Genomic DNA, 11,090 nt, shown 5'->3' with positions numbered 1-11,090 from the left:
GTGAAACCCAGGGGAAGGGGGCTAGTGGAAACGGAGCCAGGGAAGAGGCTCCTATATGGGTGGGTACCCACTGGGCTGTGGGTCCTCTGGGACAGACGGCCATACAACTTTAAGCAAGGTTAAAGCTGCCTGAGGTTCAGCCTGGTCCAACCCTGCACGGCCTTCTCTGGCATGGCTTTGAGGGGAAAGGGGATGTGTCATGGAGGAGACTGCATTCATTTTTAATAAATACTTTATTTATCCAACAGTTCCAGCCCTGACATGGAAACCTGTCGCAGTGTTTCTTCCGGCTGGAGCCTGATTATGAGAGCAAGGCCTCTGCACAGGCAGAGAGCTCAGATCCCAGCCCTGCTGGCCACCCAGACTTCAGAGGAAATTAAGAGTATTGCTCAAATGAGGAGACGGGCACTTTATTAAGAAACAGAAAAATGCCAATAGGCCCAGAAGGGGGCAGCGTGTGTCTTCTGGAGGCAGCCGTGCCCCTCCTCCAGTGGCTGCCCTCCTGCCTGCTGTGGGCAAGGGCCAGGCAGGCTGGAATGAAGTGCTGGAGAGGCTCGCACTCAATAAGGCCCCCCGCTGGGTGTTTTTGGAGCAGATCCTAGCAGCACAGCGGGCTAATGGCCTGCACTGCTCCATATGGGCGGCAGGGGGCAGGGCACAGCCACAAAGCCGTGCCCCACCCATGCTGTAAGTTCCTATTAGCCAGGAGAGGTCTGGTCACAGTAAAATGAGGCCATCAGCCCGGAGAGGCTCAGCCCCAGCTCAAGGCTCAGGGATCCTCCACCTGATTCACACCTGGCTGCAGTTTTGGTCTGAAATTGCAAGTTCTGTGAGGAGCGGGCAGCTGTACCTGGACCTGCCACTCTGTCTAGTCCTGGCTGGCTCCTACTTCCTGACCTAGGGCCTGGTGCCTCTGTTCAGTCCCCTACAGCACTGGTATTCTAACTTCTATTTTCTTCCCCTTCTGAACAAAGCTGCCCACCCAGCAGTAGGACAGGCTTCCTCTCCTCCCCCTGGAGCTCCCTGGAAACACTCTGAAGGCACGTGGACCAAGCACTCCCCAGGCCCCTGCTGCCCCAGCCCTCCACCCCAACCCACCTCCCAAGCCAGGGACTAGAAGGGCTGGCCGCCTGCTGAGACACAGCCCAGGGCCAGCCTCCCAGCTGTGAGCAGAACTTCTGACAGGCCCTTGTTCCTACCCAGGGAACAAGCCCTTCTCTCCTTTTCGGTCAGAGGGCTGGCATAGAGGAGGGGCCTCACTGGCCTCTCCCTGCCACCCTAGGGAAGACCACATGTCCTGGAACCAGACTGCCGGGAAGGCAGTTAAGGCAGGTGTGATTGAGCACCACAGGTCTGGCGGGGTGGCCAGACTAGGGCGGCTAAAACAGGCCCCAGGCCTATCGCTCTGAGTCAGAGAAGGAGGAGGGCTTAGTCCATCTCCACACCAGCATGTCCTCCCCAGCCACACGGTGGGACTCAGTCTGGATCCGGGATTCGTTGGAGGCCAGGAACTCCACAGCGCGGTCCCATACTCGCTTCATGCGGCGCCTGCAAGTAAAGTGTGTGGTTCAGCAGGTGGGGTCGGGCCACGACATGTGCTCCCAAGCTCCTGGGGCACTTGTTCAGAGCAGATGTGCTGTCAGGCATTGACACAACTGCAGAGGGCAGTCTGTTGGGCTACAGACCTGTTCCCCATGTAAGGCTGTGCTGGCTCACCATCCCTGCAGCAGCCGTGCCAGGCCACCCCTCACCACAGAGCTGCATCAGAGTACCCCACATTGGCCAATCACAGCAGTTCGGGCAGGGACCAGTGAAGCCTCTGACCAGGTGGACTAAGAAGCAGAAACCTATCCTCGGGAGCCAGAGCCAGGGGCCAGGGGCCAGTCCAGCTGCAGATCTTGCTCCCCCTTCTACTCATGTCCCTCCCCAACAAGAAGGTTCCAGGGCCACAGGGAAGGCAGCTTTTGTCTCTTCCAGATGATGTCACAGGGCCCCAGCTTCTCAGTGCTGTAGCCACCTTCTCTCACATGTAGTTTGTATGTGTGGGAGCATCAGGGTCTCCAGGGAGAGGCCAAACAGAGGCGAAGAGTCAGGAGGTCGGGCAGGGGCTTTCTTTCCAGGGGATCAGGCTGTTATCTCAGCCTGTTCAGGATGGTCTGGCCAAGGCCACAGTCTCACTGGAGATAGCTTGGAGGATGACACCAGTTTATGCTGGGGCCCTGAGGAAGCAGGCTTCCCATCCAGAGAAGGGACCATGCCTGTCCCGAGCCTGCTGCTTCAATCAGCTCCCTGCCTGTCTCAGGGTCCCTCAAGTGTGCCCTCAACCTCCATCCAACCAAGGCATCCTTCCATGTAGAGAACTTTGCCTGGATGGACAGATGGCTCACAGACAGTCAGAAGCTACTGGGGTAAGTGGACCTCCTGGGTAGAGGACAGACTCAGACCCCAGGAGTCAGCCATGCACCTGGCCAGTGGCAGCCTATGGTGTCTGAGTGACATGGCCGCAGTCTGGTGCAGGGCTGTCTGTGGCTCCTGTGCTTATAGGAAAGGTGTGTTGGTACCAGGCCAGCCCAAGGGCCAGCAGCTGCTGTTGTGCGTTCCTCACATGCCTGGAACTGACCAGGAGCTTCAAGGCCACCCTCTTGGCCTTTCCCTCAGGACCTGTCACCACCTAGTACTCCACTTTCCTACACTCCCGTCTCCCTCTCTGAAACAGTGCTCCAGCGGGGCACAGGTCTCCGCTTCTCCCATGCCACAGTAGGTAGTAAGCATTCAGCAGATACATGTGGAGTGAGTGGCTGAGTGAAGAGCGGCCCTCCACCACAGCCTTCTGCCAGGCAGTGGAGCCACCGTTTTATGAGGAGGCTTAAACAGGCTGGTTACATGACTTCCAGGAATTAGGCAACAGTCTAGGTGCATCAAGTGGCCTCCCCAGGCCAACTTCTCAGAGCAGCATTAGCCCCTGTAGGCAGTGGCTCCCTCCCTGCCACCTGGGGACAGCAGCCAAGTATATACATGTTGGTGGGGGAGGGGCCAGGGCTTTGGCACTCCAGGTAAGTGTCCTGCCACTGAGCTTTACAGCCAGTGGTATGGCTGTGTTTAAAATGACCCAGAAGCAGGGCACCTGCCTCTAAGTCCAGCACTCAGAAGCTAAGTCAGGAAGATGATCAGTTCAAGGCCAGCTTGGGCTACAGAGTGAATCAGAGGCTAACCCTAGGCCACAAAGTGAGACTCTTACCTCAACAAAAGAACACAAAACCAACAAAAAACCCAGACCTGCAAGTGGCACCTCTGCTTCCCTTGGGATGCACAAAAAGGGTGACAGACAGAGCCTGGTAATGGGTGTGCACAATGCTACCAGTTACGGGACTCTGAGCGAGTCCCTTCACTTCCTAGAGCCTCACCCATCTGATGGGCCCTTACTGTCCTCATGTCTGTGGGCCATGGTGAGGACCAAGAGGGAGGGTGCCTATACAGAGCCCACAGCAGCCTGGTCCTCTGAACATTTGGGAAGTGCGACCTCTAGGCATCATGTGGCAGAGGACAGTTGGCTGGAGAAGGACACAGCCTGCTGCAATCTGTACTGACAGGAGAGTAGGCCCTGCTGGAGACCCCATCCTTACCCTACCCTGAACACAACTCCAGCCATCACAGTCCACATGAAAGATGCTTTGAAGTTGTGCTTGACAATGGCCCTGCCCCTCCTCCTACACTCTGTGTCCTGGAAACCAACCCTCTCTCCTGGCCAGTGACTCAAGGACAAGGAACTGATTCTGGCCCACAGCACCCCAAGGAGGGTGCCCCGAAGACTACTAGGGAGCTGTTCTCTTGCTTGAAGACAGTGTCAGGAAGCCCACTTCTCCCATGCCAGCTGTGGCAAGGCAAATGTGCCTGTAGCTGCTGGTGACCACGTTCTTGTGTCCACAGGGTACCAGGCTGCTGACAGTGTCTACAGGGGAAGAGGGATGGGGAGGACCACAGACAAGGATCCAGAGCTGCTCTGGGCACAGCCCCAGTTACTCTGGACCTCTCTACCCCCACAGCTGCAGCCACTGAGAGAAGGGACTCTGACCAACAACCACAGCACAATGGCTAGTGTGCCTCTACAGAGGAGTGCTGATGCTCCCATACATCCTATTCTGCCACAAAGAACCAAGATGGCAGCAGAGCGCAGGCGGTCTCTCCCCAGAGGCTGGGTGGAGCTCTCTTCAGTTGACCACTAACGCCAAGCTCTGGGCTCCCTTGAATGGGACTGTGGGGTCATCCAAAGTCACCCCCATTAGGGAACTCACCGGCTCTGTGGGGGGATGAGGGTGTCGCGCACGTGGAGGATGCCCACATAAGGGTAGCGCTCCATGTCCTGCTCCCAGTCCACATAGTGGTCCTGGACCACATCTGCAGGAGAGAGCCCAACAGTCAGTGCCAGGCCCCAGAGGGCAAGGGGGGCTCTCCCGTCAGGGGCCACGCACCTATAATCTTCTTCACCATCTCATACATGGCCTGCTCCTCCTCCTCTAACTTCCGCCATCGGTACTTCAGGAGGATCAGCAGCCCCCACAGGAATGCCAGGCCTAGAAGGGAACAGAACACTGTCACACACTGGCATCTCCTTGGCCGTTCAGATGCTTGGAGTGGCCCTGTACGCAGACATGGTGCTGGAGGATGAGGACCTCAAATGAGTCCTGAGCAGCTAGTGCGCTCAGGCGCAGGCTGTGCAGGGAGTCAGGCCCCGAGCAGCTAGTGCGCTCAGGCACAGGCTGCGCAGGGAGCCAGGCCCCGAGCAGTTAGTGCGCTCAGGTGCAGGCTGGCAGGGAGCTAGGCCCGGGACTTGCAGAGCAATGGTAGGCCAAGCGGTCATCTTCCCCCACTGCTGTCCTCAGAGGTGTCCTGGGTACAGGAACTCAGGCCCTCCCAGTCTCATTCTGGTCTTTCATCTTCTCCCCCGTGAGCTGAGCCTGCACTTCATACATAGATACATGCTGAGCCTTTGTATTCTGAGACGCTGCAGCTGGTAACCACCTGATGGCATGGTGTGGGGTAGGTGCTGCACAGGGCAGCCCATGACCTGCCGCTGGCTCTCCTGACAGCTGCCACCTCTGTGCCCCAGCCCCTCCCCTGCAGGTACTGCTGGACACTGGGATGCTGCTCAAAGCACCCCAACACCAGAGAGCCCGGCTTTCCTTCCCAGCCTGCACCCTGCATCCTCCCTGCCTTCATCCGGTGTTGTGGCTCTGGGGGGATGTCTACAGCTTCAGGGAGTTAATAAATTAGGCCAAGGTTCTGCAGTGCCTCCTGCACAGAGCTGGTCTATGCACCGGGACCCTGGCTGGGCCACGGGAAGCAGAGGGCCCACTGTCTCAGGGAAGCTGAGAGTCGGTCCCCAGTCCCAAGCCAGGACATGGCTAGTGTTCTTGCAGCTCTCCCCGCGGGACCCTGGCTGGGCCACGGGAAGCAGAGGGCCCACTGTCTCAGGGAAGATGAGAGTCGGTCCCCAGTCCCAAGCCAGGACATGGCTAGGGTTCTTGCAGCTCTCCCCACCAAGTCCCAAAGGTAAAGACAGCCAGGGCAGAGGTGGCCTGTGCATCTCCTGTGTGGTTAGCCAACTCCCAGGCCCACTGGGCAGGATGCTCCCTCTGGCACCTCTACCTCATCACTCACACCCAGGCAGCCGCCCAGCTGGGCTTCTGCAAACAGCAGGATGGAGGGGAAAGGAAGGCAAGGCGGGCACCCAAGACGTACACCAGAAGAAGATAAGCACATGGGTGACTGCGGTGAGCAGAGCGCGGCTCAGGCGACAGCCCATGCCCATTCGGGGCCGGGCGGACTCTAGGCAAACCACTTTGTCCACAGTTGTCACCAGCTCAGTCGGGTCTTCTCCTTTCAACCTGAAACAGGACACAGGCCTGTAAACACTCATGAGCTTGGTGGAGCTAGGAGCTGAGGGCACAGGGAAGAGGGACCAGAGGCCTTGACTTGCTCACAGATTGCCTGGTAACTGGGCTGTGCTCTTCCTGAAATTTCCCACGTTGGCTCCTTACAAAGAATGAAGCTTTAAAGACAGCGGCAAGCTTGAGCCCCTACCGCTCAATCGGTGTTCCCCTCTGCCTGGTCTTTGACGGCCTCTCTCAGCATGGGGAAGATTAAACTGTAAATTGGATTCCCACCTCCCAGCACAGAGAAATGGAAATGTTTGCTGAATCCCTGGCTTTGCAAGTGTGTGGCAAGAACCGAAAGACAGAATCTAGGAGGTTACGCTTTTCCTCTGTGACGCAGACGCATAAACTGTTTAAGTGTGAAGATCATGGGGGCACTGTGAGGCTCATGGTGAATGGGAGCCAGGCTGTCCCAGACCAGTCAAGTGGCAGGTGAGCTGGTAATGGGCTCTGCGGGGACAGCAATGTCCCAGCCCTTACATTGTGTTCTGGGATACCTGCTACGGTGCCCCGATTCTTTGAGCCCCATTTTCATTGCTGGCTGTCTGAGTGCCCCAGCTACCCTCCCGGCTGCAGGAGAAGGCAAGTGTCATCATTCTTCTGAGTCAGCAGCTCCAGTGAGCGCTGCTGCAGAGGGAAAAAGCCATATTCTCTGCCTTTCCCAACGCAGGAAAATCGCTTGGCCTCTCAGGGCAGCTGTTCTTAAGCCAGCGGATCTTAATCGTGCCACACATCCAGTTACCGAGCTTTAGGCCAAGCCACCCAAGGGGCTTTGCTGGACACACTGCTGATGGAATTAGTAATTTGGGCGGATTAGAGAGAAAGCGAACAAAGCCCTAGAGTGTGTGTTAATATCAGGAGCTGGAGCCTGAACAGAGATCCTGACAAACAGAGCCATGGAAGGGGCTGTGTGGCCGTGCTCCTTCAGCAGGGGTCTCCAGGGCTGCCTGGAATGGGCTGGTGCACCCCTCCCCCGCAAAGCAATCACGTGGGGCATTTCAGCCTCCTGAAAGGGCTGCTGTCTCTGCTAACAGTGCTTGCCAGCAATATAAACAAGGCAGAAACTGCCCAGTCAGACTAAAACCCAGTATTTCCTAAGCAATTTCCATACTGAGCAAAGCCAACATGCACAATCGCTTCTTCTACAAAGGACAAGTCACACCCCAGGAGAGGAAGTTCACAGAAAAACTCCCTCCCCAGCCAGCTGTGCAGGAGGAGGCAGGATTAGCAGGGTCAGCAGGCTCACATCCCAACACCTGGATGGCCTCTCAGGCACTGCTTCCTAGCCTACAGCCCCAGTGTGTCTGTCTGCTGCTGCCTCGCTCCGCCTAGTGCCCCAACTTCACACCTGAAACCCTAGGGTGAGGGCGGGAGGCAGCCAATGGGTGAGGACAGTGACAGCACCGCCACCTTGTGACAACCTGCCCACACCACCAGACGCCCACACAACTCACCAGGCGCCCACACAACTCACCAGACGCCCACACACACTCACCAGACGCCCGCACACACTCACCAGGCGCCCGCACACACTCACCAGACGCCCACACAACTCACCAGGCGCCCACACACACTCACCAGGCGCCCGCACACACTCACCAGGCGCCCGGACACACTCACCAGACGCCCACACAACTCACCAGACGCCCGCACACACTCACCAGGCGCCCGCACACACTCACCAGGCGCCCGCACACACTCACCAGATGCCCGCACACACTCACCAGACGCCCGCACACACTCACCAGACGCCCACACACTCACCAGATGCCCGCACACTCACCAGATGCCCGCACACACTCACCAGACGCCCACACACTCACCAGATGCCCGCACACTCACCAGATGCCCGCACACACTCACCAGACGCCCACACACTCACCAGACGCCCGCACACACTCACCAGATGCCCACGTCCTTATTGCTGCTCAGTATCCAGGTCAGTGCCGCTTCAAACCTCGCGGAGGAGCTGCTGGTCACATTCTGGGGTTGGGGGGTTGCAGAGGAGGAGGATTAGCTCTGCCTGGGGCACCACCCGGAACAGCATTATTCTGAGGCTGGATTAGGGAGCCCTCTGTGCAAGCCCCAGGGAAGCAGGCTGGGGCTGTGGAGCCAAGAAGCTTGGACAAAGGAGGTGATGCCACACAGCAGGGGAAGAATGTAGGTCTGAGGCTCCAGAAACCAGGATCAGAGGCCAAAGCTGCAGCCAGAGAGCTGCTGGGGGCTTAGGGCTGGGGCGGCTAGAAAAGGGCATCAGTGTGGGGGCCCAGCTGTGCAGCTCAGTCTCTTCATCTGTAACATGAAAACTGAACTGCATGACCCTAAGGCACCTGCCAGGCCCAAAGTTTGGTTTGGTAATTCTACCTTAGAGAGGCTATGGAGAAACTCAAATGGAACCTCAATAACCACAAGGAATCACAAGGGGGCAGGGGGCAGAGGACTGGACAGATGGGACAGTCACTGAGAAGGGGTGGAACGTGAACAAAGGAAGGGGCTGCCTGCTGTGGCAGGTCAGCTAGTGAAAGGGTCCTGGGGTCAGGTGGTACTGCCCGCCCATACTCAGCAAGGCCAGCCATGGGGCATAGTCGGAGCCCTGGGACCTTAACTCATGGTAGCCCTGGGTCACAATCCCGGCCCTGGGACTGGTCCCCTGTCCCCTCTGTGGCTGCTTTAACTCATGGTAGCCCAACACTTCACTAATTCTGAAGAAAGAAAACCAAGAGCCACACAGTGAAAAGGGAGGGAAAAACAAACTGCAAGGCTTGAAGAATCGATAGGCCGCCAGCCGCAGCCTCCGGAGAGGGAGAGGCCCACAGTCCACTCACGGCTATGTACTCCTGGGCTTCCAGAACAGGAATGCATTTGCTTTTTAGCTTCTCCGGATTGCCACACTCAAAATTACCTAGGAGGGAAAAAAAAAGTCACATTGAAACACAGAGAAGAGGTGAAAAAAAAAAAAAAAAAAGATTGAAATGGCCTAAAAATGCAGCAGAATCAAGCCATCAGCTCTAATCGGGAGCATGTGGCCCAGCGGCGCCCGGCTTCCGTGGGCATCTTCACTCTGCTGCAAGATCAAAAGCCATTTAGCTTGGATCAATTCCAGATCATTAAAACCTGACCTGCAAAGCAGGGCAGCGATTTGCATTAAATGACTAAAAAAGCTGCCCAATACCAAGGTCTGTTGGCGACTGATCCCTAAAAGGAGCAGACAGAGCTTCAAAAGGCACTGGGACGGCACTATAAATAAACACGCCTGGGTAGTAGGCAGGAGGCTGTGCCACTGCAGGGACTCTGGTCAGAACAGAAGCTGGTACTTGGTATGCTAAATCCAGGGACCCTGGATGTCCCGAAGGGTCCCCGGGAAGAAGAGGGCATGTGGGGTGTCAGCTGGCAGGCTGAGGGCATCCTGTGAGCATCCCAGGAGGCTGGCTCCCACTTAGCCTAGAGCTGCAGCCCTACCTAGTTCGGCCAGCCTTTGAGGCCTGGCCCAAGGACCACTTCCTGAGACACCCCCAGCAGACTTGGGGCCTGCCACAGTCCTTGGCTCTCCTTCACATGGCTTCCTGCCAGGCTCTGCTTCCCATCAGTCAATCTCCTCCCGAAGAGCCAGGACAGCATAGGACTAGGTACAAGCAATGCCCCTCAAGACTCATGCATAGCCTGTGTGCCTTCCACATGGCCCAGCCTGGGGGCTTGGCCTGGCCAGACAGTACATCTGTATACTGGACAGGAAGGGGTGGTTTTCTTGAAAATGAACTTGGAGCATTGACCCTCCCAACATAGCCAAATCCTCACACTTCAAGTTGATCTTGGCCCTGTGTCCCCTGAGGCAAAGGCAGCTTCTCCCTATCGCTTGTCCCCACTTGGACTAGCCCTGCCCTGTCTAGCCTCCCTGCTGGCCTCCGGACTGCTTCTTCCTGTCCCCTTTCCATGCCCAGCTTTGTCAATAAAGCTTTAAAATGATTCTGTGTAAATGACACTGTCACTTGCTGTAGCACATCGCCCCTGCCCCCTGCCTCCTGGGTCAGGCTTCTGGGGCCTGGCACCCCAGCACTTCCTACTGTCATCCCCTCTCCTCTCCTGGGAGGCCCTGTCCTTGCCAGTGATATCCTGAGTCCTCTCCTGCCCCTCCTCCAATGCATATGACCAAGCCTATCTGGGTTGGCACACTCTTCCCCACAGCTCCAGCTAAGTCACTGTGCCTGGGGCAGTGTGTGGCCCAGGTCTCCCACAAGACCACGCAAGGCCTATGAGCAGGACCCTGTGAGGACCAGCACAATGTCCAGGCCAAAACTCATCTCCAGCTGGCAGAAGAAAGGGATGTGGTCCACACTGCCCATGGGTTGGGACCTCAGCCCTCTCTCAGTTCTGTCCTGAGGTACCAGGGCCTTTAATGAGGTAAGGGCCAAATCCAGAAGGTGGGATGGAGGAGAACAGCCACTCAGACCTAGTGCGGAACAGTGTCTTGGAGTCAGGCCACACGCAAATCCCCTGGGATTTCCTACAGGTGAGGATAAGACAGAACCAGTGCTGCACGTCCAGGAAGCTCTGGAGGCCTGGCTCCTTCTACACCAGCTCAAGGCCCCAAAGCACTGAATGGGGGATCTCTCCAAGAAGGGGAAGCATCTGAGAGGCCTGTGTGTATGCCCACCAGGACCCAGGGCCTGAAGGAGAAACCAGAACCGGGCCCCTACTGCACCCTCAGAAGATGGGAAGGGGATAGGAAGGAGGCAGGGGCAGGTTTGGCTCAGCTACTGAATGTCTTTCTGGCCCAGCTATGGGCTGATTTGGGTAGGACCTGCTGGCTACTCACCAGCTTGGATGGCCAGGAAGTTGTAGAGCTCGTGCAGTAATTCCAGCAAAGCCGCCTTCTGCTTGGCCTGGCAGAACTGAAAGGCAGGAACCACCGGTCAGGGGCCTGTCTGCACCTCCTCAGCCACCCTGCCAAGCCCCTCTGGACAGCAAGGAACACCTCTAAAGTTGAGGGGTTTTTACATATTTGAGACAGTCTCATGAATTCCATATGGACCATGAACTTCAGGTAGCTGAGGAGGACCTTGAATTTCTGATTATCCTGTCTACCTCCTGAGTGCTGGGAACAGAACCCAGAGCTTCATGCATGTAAGGCAGGTACTCTACCAACTACAACCAATTTCC

The 11,090-nt window shown here is 57.0% G+C and overlaps 1 protein-coding gene across 1 annotated transcript in view; it reads right to left on the bottom strand.

Moving 5' to 3' along the window:
• Positions 1-394: 394 nt before the first annotated feature.
• Positions 395-11,090, bottom strand: part of Lemd2 (LEM domain containing 2) — a 15,976-nt gene continuing 5,280 nt past the window's right edge. The window contains exons 4-10 of the mRNA XM_008840147.3: positions 10,747-10,822; positions 8,759-8,835; positions 7,837-7,916; positions 5,740-5,885; positions 4,470-4,571; positions 4,293-4,395; positions 395-1,548 (exon numbers count right to left, since the gene is read on the bottom strand). Of these exons, the coding sequence (XP_008838369.2) occupies positions 1,398-1,548; positions 4,293-4,395; positions 4,470-4,571; positions 5,740-5,885; positions 7,837-7,916; positions 8,759-8,835; positions 10,747-10,822 (735 nt within the window). The 3' untranslated portion in view covers positions 395-1,397. The remainder of the gene's footprint in view (positions 1,549-4,292; positions 4,396-4,469; positions 4,572-5,739; positions 5,886-7,836; positions 7,917-8,758; positions 8,836-10,746; positions 10,823-11,090) is intronic.

The sequence above is a fragment of the Nannospalax galili genome, unplaced genomic scaffold (assembly GCF_000622305.1).
Source record: "Nannospalax galili isolate Female #2095 unplaced genomic scaffold, S.galili_v1.0 scaffold538, whole genome shotgun sequence".
NCBI classification, from domain to species: Eukaryota; Metazoa; Chordata; class Mammalia; order Rodentia; family Spalacidae; genus Nannospalax; species Nannospalax galili.
The sequence above is the reverse complement of the archived record's forward strand: the minus strand, read 5'-3'. Positions and strand labels throughout refer to the sequence as shown.